Raw genomic sequence first — 16505 nt, forward strand, 5'->3', positions numbered from 1 at the left:
ATCTTAAATATTATGGTTTTCTATGTATATTTTCTATATATGGTTTTCTTATTTTAACTTTCATGTTATTGGCGGGTTTGTGAGTATATTGCAATATATAGGCCAATAAGACGCAGAAAAATTAAAGGTATACTGTCACAATCACCTCCTTCACCACAAAAAAAAATCGTGTCACTGAAAATATCTAGAGTAGGTATTAGTGTATATATAGGTATACCTTGTAAACCAGTATTAATAGATGATGCAGAATGAAGTAATGATTCAAGGGCAGAATACAAGCCAATGTAATCCAATGTTGGATAAAGAGCTAAACGAGCAGCATCCATTTCAGGATGTAAAATCATTTCATGTGGCGATTTTGAAACTTCTTTTAACATTGCTGAAACAAATAAAATACATGTTTTTAATTAAATAACGATGGATAAAGGTTCTTAAAATAATATGATAGTAATTAAAATTAGTAATTTTACTGTAGACAAAAATAATGGTTTTATTGAACTACTACCTATATAATATAATAGTTTCCATTAAATTATAGGGTAGAATAAATTTTAAAAAAATAATATTATGAATAATAATCGAATCCTTTTTATCACTTAAATGTTAGGGTTTATTTTGTTAAATAAAGTTCTAGTTATAAATTATAAAATTATATAAATAATAAAATACATATTTAATAAAGTTATAAAAAATTTAATCGAACAATTTTGTAAATTTGAGATTGCGATATAGGTAATTATTATTATGATTTCGATTTTGGTTTGGACTAATCGGAGCAATGAATAGGTATATCGTATAATACGAGCTTTTAATATTATAAATGCATAGACGTGTTTACAGTGGCACCCTATGATGCCTAGGCTGCACTTGCAATTTTCGAAAAGCGCCCGTTAACCGAGTTTTTAAGTCACATGGGTTACAACTTTTATTTAAAAAAAAAATATGTAGTAGCTGTTATAATTACTATCCTATAACCTATTAAGAACGCGACTTCAAAAAACCTTTACTGTAAAGACTTAAGAGTTAAGACAGTCGACTTTTGTAGCTAGGTGATGTAATCCAGGCGGCTAGCTGCGGATAAATAATATTTCTAGAATTAAATTTAAACATTTTAAACTTTAAAGAGACTGCAAAATATTATAGATTATTGATTAAAAATAGATAGTTCAGACTTTTTTAGATTACATAAGCAGATTATACCAAACAGAAACCCAAAACACTATTTAAAAAAGCTTTTAATGAAATTTTGGACTCTCTCCCGTCAAACCCTCTAATTAGATGCTTCTAGAACCAACTCAAGTATGGCAATTGATATCATATATTCATATACGACTTTAGTCGACTTATCCATATCTTACAAACTATCAGACCATAATAGTATATATACAGCGGAATACATTGTACCTCTCAAAGGAGTACACCAGGCCGTTCAACTACCGGACCCTACTATCAACATTTGTTCAGATTCACTCAATATCCTAAACTTTAAATCTTAAGTACAACTCACACTTGTCGTCCACTCTAGCTATTAAAATAAGTCACACCATTGCAAAAGCTAACAAGATTAGGTATATGATTTATATGGACACCTGCAGGCCATTGCGGAATAGATTGCATGAGAAAGCAGTCACAGTAGCTCGTGAATCAGTAAATAACACTAACACGGAAATGCGTGCCTACTCTCCTCACCTCGTTCCTCACTTATTGACATCCACAGGAAAGTTAGTACCTATCGACCTATTGTGCCTAATTGTGGGAATCTAAATGGCGGCATACAACAAATAACAAACAAAGAGAAATAAAATATACTATACCATACTGGCCTAAACCCAATTTATTCAATTACAGACTACGTATAGGTCATACAAAGATATCCGATGGACATCTCATGTGAAGAGAAGAACCAACATTATGATAAACCTGAGGAGAACCGCTTACTATTAAACATCTCATAATGCACTATCGAAACCACGTGGAAACCAGAATTAGCCTTGGAATTCCAGACAGCCTCTTTGAAGCCCTGTGCGCGGCTGTGCCCCATTTAACAGACATACCTATAGAATTATTTAATTTCTTAAATTTATTCGAAATCTAGTGAATTCTATGTAGGTATTTATTGTTATGTACCTAACTATTTTTTTTAAATTTATTATTGTTGTAAGCTAATAATCTTAGATGTTGATGTTTAACCATGAATAAAAAAAAATGATTATATAAATATTTCATTGAAAAGAGAGGCAATAAAAAATACGACACCCCAATACACAACACATGTCTACGCCTAGCCATCGGCGCATTCAAATCCAGCCCGGTTGAAAGCATCTACATTATAGCTAGTGAACCGGCACTGGATCCGAAGAATTCAAATAGTACTTAATTTCGCCACAAGAATAACCAGAAACAACTCTGAAAAATAATACAAGACCACATCAATCAGATTACCACAAAATTCAAATTATATTTTTCAAATATAATAAAATACTCAATTATACAAACACCACCATGGTCCACCAAAATCAACTTAAACAAGAACTTGCAGTAAACAAAAAAAAGAAACCATCCCAGAAATCTTCAAAAGTCAATTCTACGACCTCAAAAATAAATATTTAGGACAAGACTTATATACCGATGCATCCAAAAGCGAACAAGGAGTAGGAATAGCAATCATAATCGACAAAGAAATAATAACATATAATAAACTGCAAAAGAAATACTCAATCTAGGTATACCGCCGGAGCCATCGCTATAATATCAGCTCTTAAACATATTGAAAACTTCAATATATTGATAGACTCCCTAAGCTCCATCAATAGCATCCAAAATATATTGAATCCAACGACATTGCCGCCAACATTATAAATAAAATCGATAATCTTAAAAACAAAAACAAGAACGTCCAAATAATTTGGACACCAGGACATTGCAAAATTCACGGAAATGAATTAGCCGATCATCACGCAAAAGAAGCCATAGTATCCGAAACTCCCAAACAAAAAAGTAACACAATATTAGACACAAAAAAACACATAAAAATAATCACTCAAAATATATGGCAAAATCACTGGTCAAACCAAAACAACTAATTACGTGAAATAAAACATAACATAAATCCCTGGCCTCAATACAAAATTTCAAGAAAAACCGAAATAATAATAAACCGGCTCAGAATCGGACACACCCACCTCACACATGGACACCTCATGAAGAACCAACCTGCACCGTCAGAATGCACCACATGCGGAGTAACTCTCTCAGTAAAACACTTGATGACAGAATGCCGGTCAAATGAAGAAGAAAGAGAAAAACTAAATATACCAACCAACTTACACGAATCAATCGGACCCGACTGTCAACCCGAAAAAATCATGTCATTCCTCAGGACAACCAAAATAGATAAATACATTTAATTAGAATACAGCTTGTCAACAGCCCTTATTATTGTAATTAAATTGTCACCTAAAACATGTAAGTTTTAAGTAATAGTATAATGTAAATTATGTATAAAGCTAATGGCCCATGTCACCGAAGCTATAAAGATCAATAAAAAAAAAATACGACGTTTGGTGTATAGGGCTTTTATTACGGTTCATTCAGCCATTCAGGTAGCGCTGGCTATTAGTTAGGTTGTTGCTGCAGGTGAAGACTAATAATTACGCCCACGTGTGGATGGATGTGTTTATGCGTATTATTTTTATTTTTTCTGTGAACACAACACGAATAAACATAACTATATATAAGTAATCGAAAATCGAAATATAATGGTTCTATATTCAATTTCACTATTTAAGAACCATTTCTGGCAGGAAAGTGAATCTATAGTTAATACTTTTTAGAGGTAAAAATTGAAAATTTCCAATAACTTTCAAATTGCTAAGGAAATAAATTTAAAAATTTTAAAAATATTTTGACACTTTTTGGGCTATTTGTAAGCATGAGAAATTTTGAAATTTATTAGTTTTATAGTTATTGTTTTTACTTATTGTAGATAAAATTTTTTTTCAATGGAAAAAACTTGGAAATGTAATACAAGTTTCTCATAAGTGGTTAAATTAGTATATGATTTTTTAAAAAAAATATACATTTTATGAACGTTTAAGATTAGAATTTTGACGAAATTTTTCAAAATCATGAAAATGGAAAATTTACAAATTATTTTGAGTTAGAAATACATAATCATTTTTTTTTTTTTTATGTAAGATAAGGAAATTTAATTTAATGTTCTTCAGAGTTTGTTCACCGCAAGCACGTCCGCAGGATAAAATCCCACCCGGGGCAAGATCAAAATTCTAAAACCAAATCAAAAAGATTATTTTAAATTTAAATATATTTTTAGTGTCTTCATTCTAAAATAGCATAACCTAAATAGAAAAAAAATCATATGTCATCACATATTAAGTCCCTTATAATATGTGTAGGTTTACAATACATTATTAATATTTTTTAAATACATGTTAATGTAGATGTTACAAATTCATTATATTTATATTAATTATCAAATAAAAGTTGTATGCGTCTTGGTTGTAACAAAATGATTGTAAAACGTCTTCAATAATATTTTGTTTTTGCTTTTTAACAATGTCTTTAATATGCGTGGCATTAAATTAACAATAGTTTTAAAATATCTCCAGTAGGGGCAATGTCCACTTTGGCCCCCCCCCCCTACGGGCGCCCTTGGTTCACCGTTGCTAATAAAAAAGTCTATCAGAAAGCCAAATTAATTTTTATGAGCGTTTGAAGCTTATATTTTTTCGACATTGGATATCAACTGCGCGTGAAGCGTGAACTAATAATTTCTCATGGAAAGATATTCTTCTATTTTAATTTCTAAAATCTATTCTAGATTTCTAACTATTTTATTGTAATTCAAAAACGAATAATCGGGTAGTTTCTCGACCTTTTAATTGAATAATTATATTAACTTAAATGTAGGTATAAATAAATTTTTTTAAATCTTATTTTTTTTTTTTTTTTTTTGAGCTATTAATACGCATGCTTACTTTTTTTTACTAAGAATATCGATGGTAAAATTTAACTGCGTTAAACATAACTATATACAAAATATTCAATTAAATTCGCCAAAATAACGTCAGTTTGCAAAATTATATCGTAGTTAAACAATTCAAAAAATGTTTTAAGTAAAGTTTGAAAATGAATAACAAAGTTTCTCACTAATACTGAGTTGTTAATATCGTAATCAAAAATTTCAAAAACTATATCCACACAGTTGATTTATCAAAAAATATACTTGGTATAGGCTGCTAAGATATTTCCAGATTCCACTCAGAATCGTTTTATATATTAAGTATGCAAGCCTTTGGAGATTATTTTGTAATAAACAATTCCTAAAATGATAAATATTCATTCTTGAGATTTGAAAATGTAATATTATATAATTTTTCTTGTAAAATGTTATTACTGGGATTTAATATATATTATTTTGATTGTAATTTCATAAGCATTTTGAATAAAATATAAAAATAATAATAGTTAAAAACAAGTTGGGAAAGATCACTCTGTATAATCATGTAAATTCCCGGTTCCCAAACATATTCATTTTAATACAACGTAATAAAATTAACTATATAAGTACTTCCAAATATTTACGTTCATCTCTGATAGCGTTACACCAATAACCAAAATCGATTTTTCGAAAACCGAAAAATTCCAATTTACGTTTTCTCCAGCTCTTTTGATTGCTAGATTCAACTAGCACCACAAAAAAAATACTGAAATCGACTCATTTCGATACCTACCTACTAATTGTGTACACAGAACAAACAATTTTTTTTTAAGAAAATCACGTCATTGTAAAATAAAATCAATACATTCATCGCTCCGTTCAGTATCTAAAATTTAACATATAATACGTACATTCCTTATATTTTTTTTTTTTTACAAAAATCGTTAGAGCTATATTATTATGATAGTCGATAGCGAGGTATTCATAATTAAGTGACAAGCTTATGTATGTCGATTGAAAAACCAAAAAATGTCGCTGTACTATATTATTGTTTTTAAATATTTTAATAGATTGATTTATTAAATCAGGAAATTAAGTTTGATGTATTATTATAAAATTTTTATAGTACTTTTTTACACAATTACACTTGAGCTAAAAGTGTGCTTAGCTAAAAGATTATACACTTTTTATAAACGTGTATTTATCTATATATACTAGAAATTTCATCCACAAATTTATAAATTATAAAAAATTATAAAATTTTAATCTTACTCAAAAGTACTTGAGAAAAATATTTTAAACAGTTAGCAATTTCTAGCCCAGATGGACAAGGAAGCATATTATAGCTCAGTCGCAGTTGATAATCTTGAAGGTGTCTGATTTTAGCAATAACTGAAATAAAAATTAAAGTGTTTTTAACGTTATATGTAAATTAATCAGTGATATAACTATAATGTAGGTACTAGGATCGTACCCAAATACCTAAATTACCAACTTACACGAAACTGATTTAGTAACCATGATGATATTTTAATAAAATATATTTACTAAGTAGGTATATTATTTACTACTATAGCCTATGGATTATAATATCTACTCTAATAAAATAACTATTATAGGAAATTTAAAATTATGTTTTTTTTCACATTTTTGACATATGAATGTATTTAGTTTATTGTTGAAAGTTGTAAATATTACAAAGCAATTGCAGAAATCGTAACATTTTGAGACTGCAATATTAGATACTTTTTAGTTTTCGCTTTTCACAAACGACACAAACACAGCCACAGCTCCGCGCCGTTCTGCAGTTATTGATCTGATGCTGGTCATAAGCAGTAATACCACGTAACCAATAAAAAATAACTTTTTTTGACAGTTAGAAATTAAAATATACTGCTACAGGTTATAGTGCGTACTGCGTAACGTAAATTAAAAAAGTATTAGGTAATAGGTAGGTATACAACATTAGTCATTAAGTATTATGATTTATAAAAAAGTATTTAACTATTGAAAAGGTAGAAAAAAAGTTAAGTCATTCAAGGAGTAAGGACTGAATCACTAAATATCTATAAACAAAAATGAGGCAACTATTTTTAAACATGAGAATGTCTTTGAATAGATTAAACTATTAAATGATATAAATAGTTTTAATACATGGGTATTTTAAATTTTAATTCCTACATGGTGTACTGCTTAAGAGGACGCCACACCTGTATTTGTTGTATCAGTCTTACAAACGTGTAACTTAACAAATTTATGCTCAGCAGTTCACGTTTTATTCCGTCAGTTTAAAAATTAGAGTGAAATACTGAAATAGTGAATTCTGAATACCTTTACTTAATATGAAACTTGATGGTAAGAACATTATCTGTGTTTTGTTGGAAGTTTTTTACACGATAATTCAGTTTCTAAGTGAGTTATATGAATATTTTTATTTTGCAATTTAATATACGCGCATAATAACTCACTTAAAAACTGAATTTTTGTAAAATAACTTCCAACAAGATAATGTCCTTACCATCAAGTTTCATAGAAGATATATTCACTCTTATTTTTAAGCTAATGGAATAAAACGTGAACTGCTGAGCATGAATCTGCCGTTAGTTACGCGTTGTAAGACTGAGTGTCTGAGACAACTAATATGGGCGTAGCACCCTCTTAATTATTATGATTTCATATTAAAATCAATATAATTGATATCACAAAATTCGTGACTGACAATCCTGCATATAGATGAAATACAGATAAAACTTTGACAGTAGTCAATGACTCAAAGATCTATATAGTAGAATATATATTTTACCTAAATTACTTAACGGGTCTTGATTTTTTTTAACAAAGCTTAGGTACTTATTTTAATATTGAGTATGCCCAAGAGCTTTACATAATTAGACTTTTTATCGAAAATTCTAACTTTAAACACTAATAAAAAAATATTGAGATTATATTTACTAAACATAAAGATTTTAGATTTTAAACATTATAATTAAATTTTAAAATATTTTATAAATATTTATAGAAAAAAATGTAAAATGTTCAATGTCTATAAATAGCTATTAACAAATTTTGAAAATTTGACCATGTACAAAAAATGCTAACTTAAATATTTTATGAAAATTTTAAGTTATCTACAATTTGATAATTAATTTTTGAATAATTTCAGCTGTTCTTAAATTTTTTCCCAAAATTATTGGAATTTTCAAATTTTAGCCTTTCAAATGTACAAACTAGATCTAGAGGAACCATCAGTAGAGTTTAAAATCAAACAATTTTTAGTATTATAAATTGTGTACACACACACGCACACAGTTTTTATAAATGCCATTAGTTTGATTTGGTACAATATAAGGAGTGTTTGTAATATCTTTCTTACAATTATATTATTCAAAGTATTACTATTCTTTTAGAGATTAAAATATGCATAAGTTGGAAAATTTTAAATTTTATTTGGTAATTAATAAATAAATAATAATAAATGTAGTGTATTTATAAAACAATACAAATGCAAACAAAAATCTATATTCATTTAAAAAATATAATTTTTTAATACAATCAAAATATTTCTAAAATCACAGAAACAATTGCCATTACATTTTTCTCCCATTACGGCTATTAATATTATAATATAATTAATAAACAAAATTTAATATTTCTGTTACTATAAATAAAATAAAATATACCTATATTACAAAAGTTGAAACATGATAAAATATTACAGATTTATCATATACATAAATTAAAGCTAATAACAAAAAATAAAATAAATTAAAAGTACAAAACCATGGAGTGTAGAATGTTATTTCAAATGATCACAATTACCTTTTTCAATAGTAAAAAATTGTTTATTTTGCTAATTATTACTATCAAAACTAAACATTTTAGCTAATAGGATATTATGGACTAAAGTTTAATGTTTGTGCTAAGCGAGGTTATGGTTCCCAGAATATCAAATTAATACATTAATAAAAATATAATATTATTGATTTAATTCAATCACTAATAGTCTATAAAAAAACTTAATTTTACCCAATAAAAACCACTGTGTAAAGAAAAACATACTGATATTAGATATAAAAAAAAATCATACGAAAAATTGATAACTTAACTTATTATTTTCTAATAAAAATACAAATGACTAATATTTATTGCAATAATAGTTTCAGAATTTGTTAATATGCTAATAATTACAAGAAATTTATACTCGAAAAATAAAAATAAAATTTATAAGAATTAAAATAATTATTTATGTTTGTCTATCATGCAACATTTCAAATTTATATATTATAGAATCAAAGCTGAGTACAGAGAAATAATAAATAATAGATTAATTCAACTTTAGCCATCCTCTTGGCATATGAATTACTAAAAAAATCAATGAAAACAAAATATAATTTAAAATTTAGTTATGAGAAAACTATATTTATATTTTATATCAGGTAAAAAATAAATCATTATTGGTATAAATTAGAAAACAAAAATGTACAATGATCAAAAGTTAGTTAATAGAAATTCCTTAAATAAAATAAAATATTAATTAAGGAAAACATAAGTATTGTTACTTAAAAATTATTAAAATGTATGTGAATTAATTTCATAGTAAACATCTATTACCTAAGCACCAATCATTCATAATACATTAAAATAGTTGGAGAAAACAAAATTATAATATATAATATATCAACCTTAAATAATAAGCTCCCAATGAGCTTTTTACCTGTGAAATAAAAATTGAATGTATATTAAAATTCTTATAATATTATACTTTAGTTTATTCTATAATAACTAAACTCAAATTCACAAATTATTGTTAAATATGGCTTACTTTTATCTTCTTCGGGGTTTTAATCTATTAATTAAATTTTGAAGTTTTAAAGCAGGCCCTAATTTAAGTCCCATATATTTCATCATTGTATCAGAGTTCAATAATAGCAAGGCTTTTCCATCAATTTCCTAAAATAAATATTTTATTTATTTTATCTGTGTGGTAAAATGTTTTTTGAAATTTGATTAAACATGAAATCTTACGTGTTTCCTAAAAAGATCAGCAAATGTATTTAATTGTAGGTCTATACAGTTTATGTGTTGAATAACATCTTCTACAGACCATTCTATAGGGTCTACAGGCAATCTTATGGGCCCTTCAGTTGGAGTTGTTGAAGATGCAGCTTCCATTTCAGGTTCAGTTATACATGGTTTTTTTGTAGCTAATGTTACTTCATCAGGAGTCGAACTTTCTGGTGAACCATGTCGTTTTATACTTTTGCTAACATTTGTTATTACTTCATTGGTATCTAAAATGAAAATAATTATTTTAATAATATAAAATATTCCTATTTTTATAATTTAAATTAAATATTATTATTTACTTTTTTCTAGTTTACACTCAGAGCAAACATTTAAAGCAGGGCTTAACAAATTTTTGCAGCATGACAGATCCTCTAACAGAGTTCTAATATAATCCCAAAACTCATCTGTTTTCTCAATTTTTGGCAATTTAAAAACTCTAGATTTTCCTTCATATGTAGCTGAATATCAAAAAAATTGTGTAATATTATTATTTAGCAAAAAAAAAATATTATTGCTCGTTAGCAAAACTTTCAATCCAAACTTTTTAAACATTTATATGAACTAAAGTACAGCTAAAATAAATTCATAAGTTTGAAATTTTTAAAATATGTATGAACACTAAGTGTGTGGTTGGGGGTTATAGAGGATAGTCTAGCCTTTATGAATTCGGAGAAACAAGGCCAAGTGCTTAGTTCTATATAAAATGATTATATTCAATTAAATTAAGTTTATCTAAGATCTATTGTAGTTTTTACCTGTTATTGTACACGTACTATCACCTTGTTTCTTCATCAAAGTTGTAACTGATTGAATATCATGTGCAGTGTTTACTAAATGTTGTATAGTGTCTTTCAAAACTTTTTGAACTAATCCAGGCCCTAATTGTTTGGGAAGTTCAAACAATTTAGAAGAATCCATGAATGGGCCACATTTGCACTCATGGTTTATAAATACTGTAAATAAAAATGTTTTAATTATAAAAATAAGATTGTTAACTGAAATTTGCAATACCAGAACATGATTCTTGGATACCAGCTTCTAGATCACTTGCGCTATCTGGAGTTAAATTTATAGAATCATTAAAATTTTGTTTCACACTTGCTGAAGACTGTGCACTATTTGGTCTACTTCCTGAATAACGAGATCCTGTAATAGTTTATTTGTTAATTTATTTTACTATGATTACACTGTCTAATATTTATCACCTTTATGGCCAGGTGGCTGAAGTGGGTGTCCACTTTTTAAACACCATCCAACTGGAAATATATCCCTAGAATCATAGGAACACCAATAGTCAAATGCACCTCTCCATCCATCAAATGTAACAAATATATTGTTTTTATTAACATCACCTAATACAAATAATACAATATAATTATTAAGTTGATTATTTATAAAAAATAAGTCTACTGATTATAAATAAGTTAATATAATTAGTTAACTTACCAATAGTTGCCACACAAATTAAATGTGGATTTTTTTTATCTACGGCTTCAATTTTTTGACCGACTTTAAATAAATTGTCAGTAGGAGTTTCTGGTTCAGATTTAAAAGCAGTATCAGGAGAATAGAAAGCTCCATTTAGAGTTTTCACTAGGAACATAGGGAATAGTGAACCATTCATACGAAAACCTAAAAACATATTTAAAACCCTAATGTAAGTTTTTGTCAGCATAAATTAAATTAAAATATATAAAATATTATAGATATACCAAGTGGAGGTTGTAACATCCCGCCTTTTTTTTCTGTATAACCAATGGGTTTTAATTCTGAAGAGTCAACTAATCGCCAAAAATCATTTTTATTATCTCCACCATCTAGACGAAGACGTATTCTGGGGCCAACAACACCTATGACGGTTGCGATACACATAGATGTTATGTTTCGTGGATCTACAGCTTCCAATTTCATACTTGGTTTGAATTCATTTTCCGGAGATACTTCATGCTATACGTGATAATATTTTATTTTAATAAATTATGGAAAATATATAATTTAGAACACATTTATATTTGATGTAATTTAATTTTTTTTTTTTTAAATTAACATTAACTTTAAAGAATTACCTAATTGTTACCATACAATATATTCACTAAAAATAATTCAAGAGATAATTAACTGTATTTAACCTGTTTAAAACAATAAGTAGGAGCTGCTGTGCTTGATGTTTCTTTAAGATAATTATCCCAATCAAATACTGGATTATTATGAACAGAAAATGGATTTTCCACTTGAACATCTCCAAAAACAGCTAAAATATAGAAAAAATATAATTTATTTATTATTATAACATCATACAATTAACACAAATAAATACAAGATATTATAATATATTTTTAATTAGTCAAATTTGTATTTGATGTATTTAATTTTGTATTTTTATTAAATATTTCAAGTTAATTTAATATACATAGCAATTATAAAATATTTTTCTATATAAGGCATGACAACTAGCTCCTATCAAATAAAAATATTTAGTAAAGGTTTTAAAAGTAAATATATGTACTAACTTTTTTTGGTTTGTTCTTTCCTTTGGTGTTTATTTAAACAAGCAGTTGAACAAAAGTTTTTTGGTGTAGAATCTTGATTTTCTTGTTTAACTGGAGAGCCTTTAATTATATTATCACAATTTGCACATCCGTTCTAAAGTAATGTCAACTTGTTAATTTTAATTAAATAAATACTAAGATATACATATTTAGTACTAAAAATATAATTCTAGAGAGTGGCACTGAATCCTATATTTAGGTAGGCGAAGGAAGGGGAGGTAGGATATTATTGATGTATAAAAATAATTCATATAAGGAGAAATAAAATATAAATATTCTGAAATATCAAAAAACCAAAGTGAATACGCGATTTAGTTAAGTGTCTCTAGGTGGGATGGGTATTAATTTTTGTACTTTGCCCTTTGCCCTATCTATAAAGATTGAGTTCGGCCCCACTGATTCTAGACTCACATAATTTAACCAGTAGTGGAATCGAATAACACTTTTTAAGTCAACTTTATAATATTGATATAATATATTGTATTAAATACAATTTTTTATAATATACAACCAAATATATTTAGTACAGTTAAAAGATCAAGATGTATATTATTTAAATTAATTTTCTTAAATATATTATTCATGATGGTAAGAAGATTGAGTGTAAGTCAACTTACTTTATTATCAATACTAACAACATAACATAGGTTCTACAAAACATAAATAAGCTATTATACATGGATTAGAGAGAAAACTAATGTACTAGTATAATTCAGCATCCTATTAAAGTGTTTATCTTTTAGTTAGCTATATTCAGGGGCAGAGGGAATTGTCTGGAAATGGAAATTTTCTAAATGGACTAATTCTAATTGCCCGGTAATTTTAAATGAATTTTATTCACAAAATGAATAAATGCATCAAAAATTGGTTGGTGTTAAGACTTTAAACTCAATGAAGTTATCATATTATATTATTAATGCAATTATATTACATTTTAATAGTCCTGTATGAGTATGAAAAAGAATCAGATATAAAATAACAATGTATTACATCAAATAAAATTAAAACAGTATCTTAATGTCAGCTGTTTATTTTTATTATAAAACACTCGGATGGCATGTGGTTTTGACTCTAATTCAGCAGAACTTATTACCAAGAAATAATTACTTATACAAAAATGTTGATAGTTGTATGTCTGTAGAGTGGCAATGAATAAAGTAATATCTACCTAATTGGGCAATTGAATAACTAATAATATAAATAATACTGTTTTATTAGTCCCAATGGTTAGACTGGTTAGGGTACTAGGTATATATAAAATGTACGTTGTACACATTTATATATAAAATTAATAATTAAGTATAAATTATGAGAATGTAAATTTATGTGACTCTGATAATAAATCACCCTCACAACATTCAAATTTACATAATACACTAGCGCTTCTTCCAAGCACTCATACACATTACACTCTGTCATACTTGTAGTAAATATTAGTATATTATTATTTATTATAAACTGTTTAACTTAAATTATCAATTTATCTTAAAGTTGTAAATATCCTTAGATAGAGATAGCTTATGGCTAAGTATGTGCTATTAGTATTATTAATAAAATAGTAAAATGTTGGAACCAATTAAAGACCAATAATTTATGAAAATGTGTTATTTTAATTTTTTAGGCAATTAGTTCTATACTACTGGCCTTATTACAACAGTTTAATACAATTTCACTGTTACTCTAAATAGCTGATTAACTAAATTACCGTTATTAAAATAATTACCTTAACATATTCTTTTCGAAATTCCGTAAGACAATTGACAGAACAAAATTCTTTTTTCCCATTTTGTGTAGGTAATACATAGTTTAAAGGATGCTTTGAATCATTGCACATAGTACATGTTGATTTTGCCTTTGGAGGGCGACCTTAAAAATAAACATATGAATTTATTAAGGTATAATTTTTGATATAGGTACTAATAAGTATTTTTAAAACAGAATCTTAAAAATATCTAATTTAAGGAAGTTTTAACCAAGTTCAACAACAAATTAGATTCACTCCTAGGTTAATTTAGGATACATTGAGTTTTCTTTGTAAAAAGAATCACTCAGTAAGTTTACTAGATACATTTAATATTTTTAGTAGTTACTAATTAGCAAAATATAACTGAGTCATACCTCTCATCTTGTTGGTTTGCATAAGTATAAGCTTAGGTACAAAGTAGTTCTTAATTTTCTATTTTAACCTAGAATATAAAACAAACAAAAAATAAATTGTTACTATAAGATTATATATAATAGGTATTAACAATAAGTTTAAAAATTACTAAATCTTTACAAATTTAATCGATTGTTAAAATCTGTAGATACAAAAACCAAAATACTTGTGTACATATGACAATAAGATTTTTATATAGTATTATATTATAACTATTAATCAACTACTGACAAATTAAATTAATATTAATATACTTTATACTTTATTATTTGATAATAGACATCATGTTTCACAACTAAATGGATTAAAGATTTAAAAAAAAAAATTCTATATAGCTATTAAGAATCATATTATACAGATGGTTGTAATTGATTGGATATTTATCTAATATTTATTCTCTAAAATAAGCTTTATATAAATCAAACTTACTTTAGATTTCCTTGCATAAAATTTTTGAAGTAGAACAAAGTTAAACTTTAAACTAGGACAATTGTTTTTAAAACTGTACTAAAAGTTGATTAGATTTAGATAAATAGCATTATCGGCTTTTTAAGAGTCACAAGAAAAACGTCAACAAAAGGATCTAGTTCGCCATTGGCCGGATATGAAAGATAACAGTGGTTTACAAAATGTAAAGTTTACATTAGGTATCATGGTTGTAGATGCAACCGACAACCGTGGTTTACATTAATTAGTGAATAGTGAATACCACGGACAGCTGATATCCGTGTGAATACTGAATACAAATTATAAATTTCATGGAACAAAATAATTTTATTATTGTCATCAGTAAGTTCATCACTCAAATTGCTCAAACACAGGAACACAGCTGCTGCAGAAAATTATTTCTGAATACATCCAAACAAATTTTGTTACACAACTACCTACCTATAAATTGTTTTTGGATTTATTGTGAATTTTTATTACAACTGATAACATTTTTTATTTTTATTTTTTATCACTTTCTATTCTATCCTTAACTACCAAGGACTATTAGTAATACCGAAACAACAACAACTGTTGAGCGTGAAGTGTGAACTTGCTTTTTGTCAATTATCGTATTATTATCATTAATTTAACAATACAATAGTTCATTACAGTTTAATCTCTTTTAAAGTTATTACGATTATAATTTTCATCACGCTTGAAGCAATTATTTAATTAATATATTGATCAATATCCGCCAACTTCAAGTTACTTCCAAGTCCTTTCATTGGACTTATATTTCTAATTGAAAGTGTGACCACACCCATCGAAAATAGGCCTATCCGATACTGCAGTCATGGACATGATGATTTCCAATCTGCAACAGCAACGGCAGATAACGGAACAGCTTCGCCGAGAAGCAGCTGTGAAACGTATACCCGTTTCACAAGCTATACAAGACATTATAAAGTATATCAGAGAACGAGAATTGGAAGATTGTCTTATGGTTGGTTTTTCATCACAGAAAGCTAATCCATTCAGAGAGAAAAGTAGTTGTGTAGTTATTTAAGCTTATGTATTATTTAAAAGTTAAAACTGCTTACAGTTAATATCGAAGTTGAAAGAAATGAAAAATAAAATATTTTCTACTATACCTACTATATTAACAAATATGATCAATTATTATTTTAACTCCTCCATTACAATTTTTTTTTTTTTATTGATTAGTCATGTACCAGTGAAAAATTACTATCTTATATAATATGTAATAAACGATTCAATTTTTTTTAAGTAATAAAATGTTTATATGACAAATCATATTTTACGTTTGTACCTTTCAATTGTG

The 16505-nt window shown here is 26.9% G+C and overlaps 3 protein-coding genes across 8 annotated transcripts in view; 1 reads left to right on the top strand and 2 right to left on the bottom strand.

Moving 5' to 3' along the window:
* Positions 1-6742, bottom strand: part of unc79 (UNC-79 domain-containing protein) — a 40789-nt gene extending 34047 nt beyond the window's left edge. For all 6 annotated transcript variants that reach the window (XM_089229816.1, XM_089229815.1, XM_089229813.1 and 3 more), the window contains exons 1-3: positions 6460-6742; positions 6233-6352; positions 218-379 (exon numbers count right to left, since the gene is read on the bottom strand). In XM_089229816.1, coding sequence (XP_089085942.1) covers positions 218-379; positions 6233-6352; positions 6460-6481 — 304 coding nt within the window. In that variant the 5' untranslated portion in view covers positions 6482-6742. The remainder of the gene's footprint in view (positions 1-217; positions 380-6232; positions 6353-6459) is intronic.
* A 1642-nt stretch (positions 6743-8384) lies between these two features.
* Scm (Polycomb protein Scm) lies at positions 8385-15319 on the bottom strand. The gene is made up of 14 exons (XM_089229827.1): positions 15164-15319; positions 14695-14762; positions 14300-14442; positions 12538-12670; positions 12157-12278; positions 11740-11974; positions 11474-11659; positions 11233-11379; positions 11039-11173; positions 10783-10980; positions 10327-10485; positions 9986-10251; positions 9783-9910; positions 8385-9674 (listed from the first exon to the last, which is right to left on the bottom strand). The coding sequence occupies exons 2-13, from the start codon at positions 14714-14716 to the stop codon at positions 9785-9787; spliced, it is 1872 nt and encodes a 623-aa protein (XP_089085953.1). The 5' UTR covers positions 14717-14762; positions 15164-15319; the 3' UTR covers positions 8385-9674; positions 9783-9784.
* Positions 15320-15567: 248 nt separating this feature from the next.
* Positions 15568-16479, top strand: LOC107169911 (guanine nucleotide-binding protein subunit gamma-1-like). The gene has a single exon (XM_015519866.2). The coding sequence runs from the start codon at positions 16017-16019 to the stop codon at positions 16227-16229; it is 213 nt and encodes a 70-aa protein (XP_015375352.1). The 5' UTR covers positions 15568-16016; the 3' UTR covers positions 16230-16479.
* The last annotated feature ends 26 nt before the right edge of the window (positions 16480-16505 follow it).

The sequence above is a fragment of the Diuraphis noxia genome, unplaced genomic scaffold, assembly GCF_037042655.1.
Source record: "Diuraphis noxia isolate RWA-SAM2 unplaced genomic scaffold, SU_Dnox_SAM2 contig0005, whole genome shotgun sequence".
NCBI lineage: Eukaryota > Metazoa > Arthropoda > Insecta > Hemiptera > Aphididae > Diuraphis > Diuraphis noxia.

Coding starts and splice junctions, on each gene's coding strand:
- Scm (XM_089229827.1), bottom strand. CDS start 14,716: ATGCAAACCAACAAGATGAGAG. Junction 11,174..11,232: donor TCAGCCACCTGGCCATAAAG/GTGATAAATATT, acceptor AAACTATTACAG/GATCTCGTTATTCAGGAAGT. Junction 10,981..11,038: donor TATCCAAGAATCATGTTCTG/GTATTGCAAATT, acceptor TTTTATTTACAG/TATTTATAAACCATGAGTGC.
- LOC107169911 (XM_015519866.2), top strand. CDS start 16,017: ATGGACATGATGATTTCCAATCTGCAACAGCAACGGCAGATAACGGAA.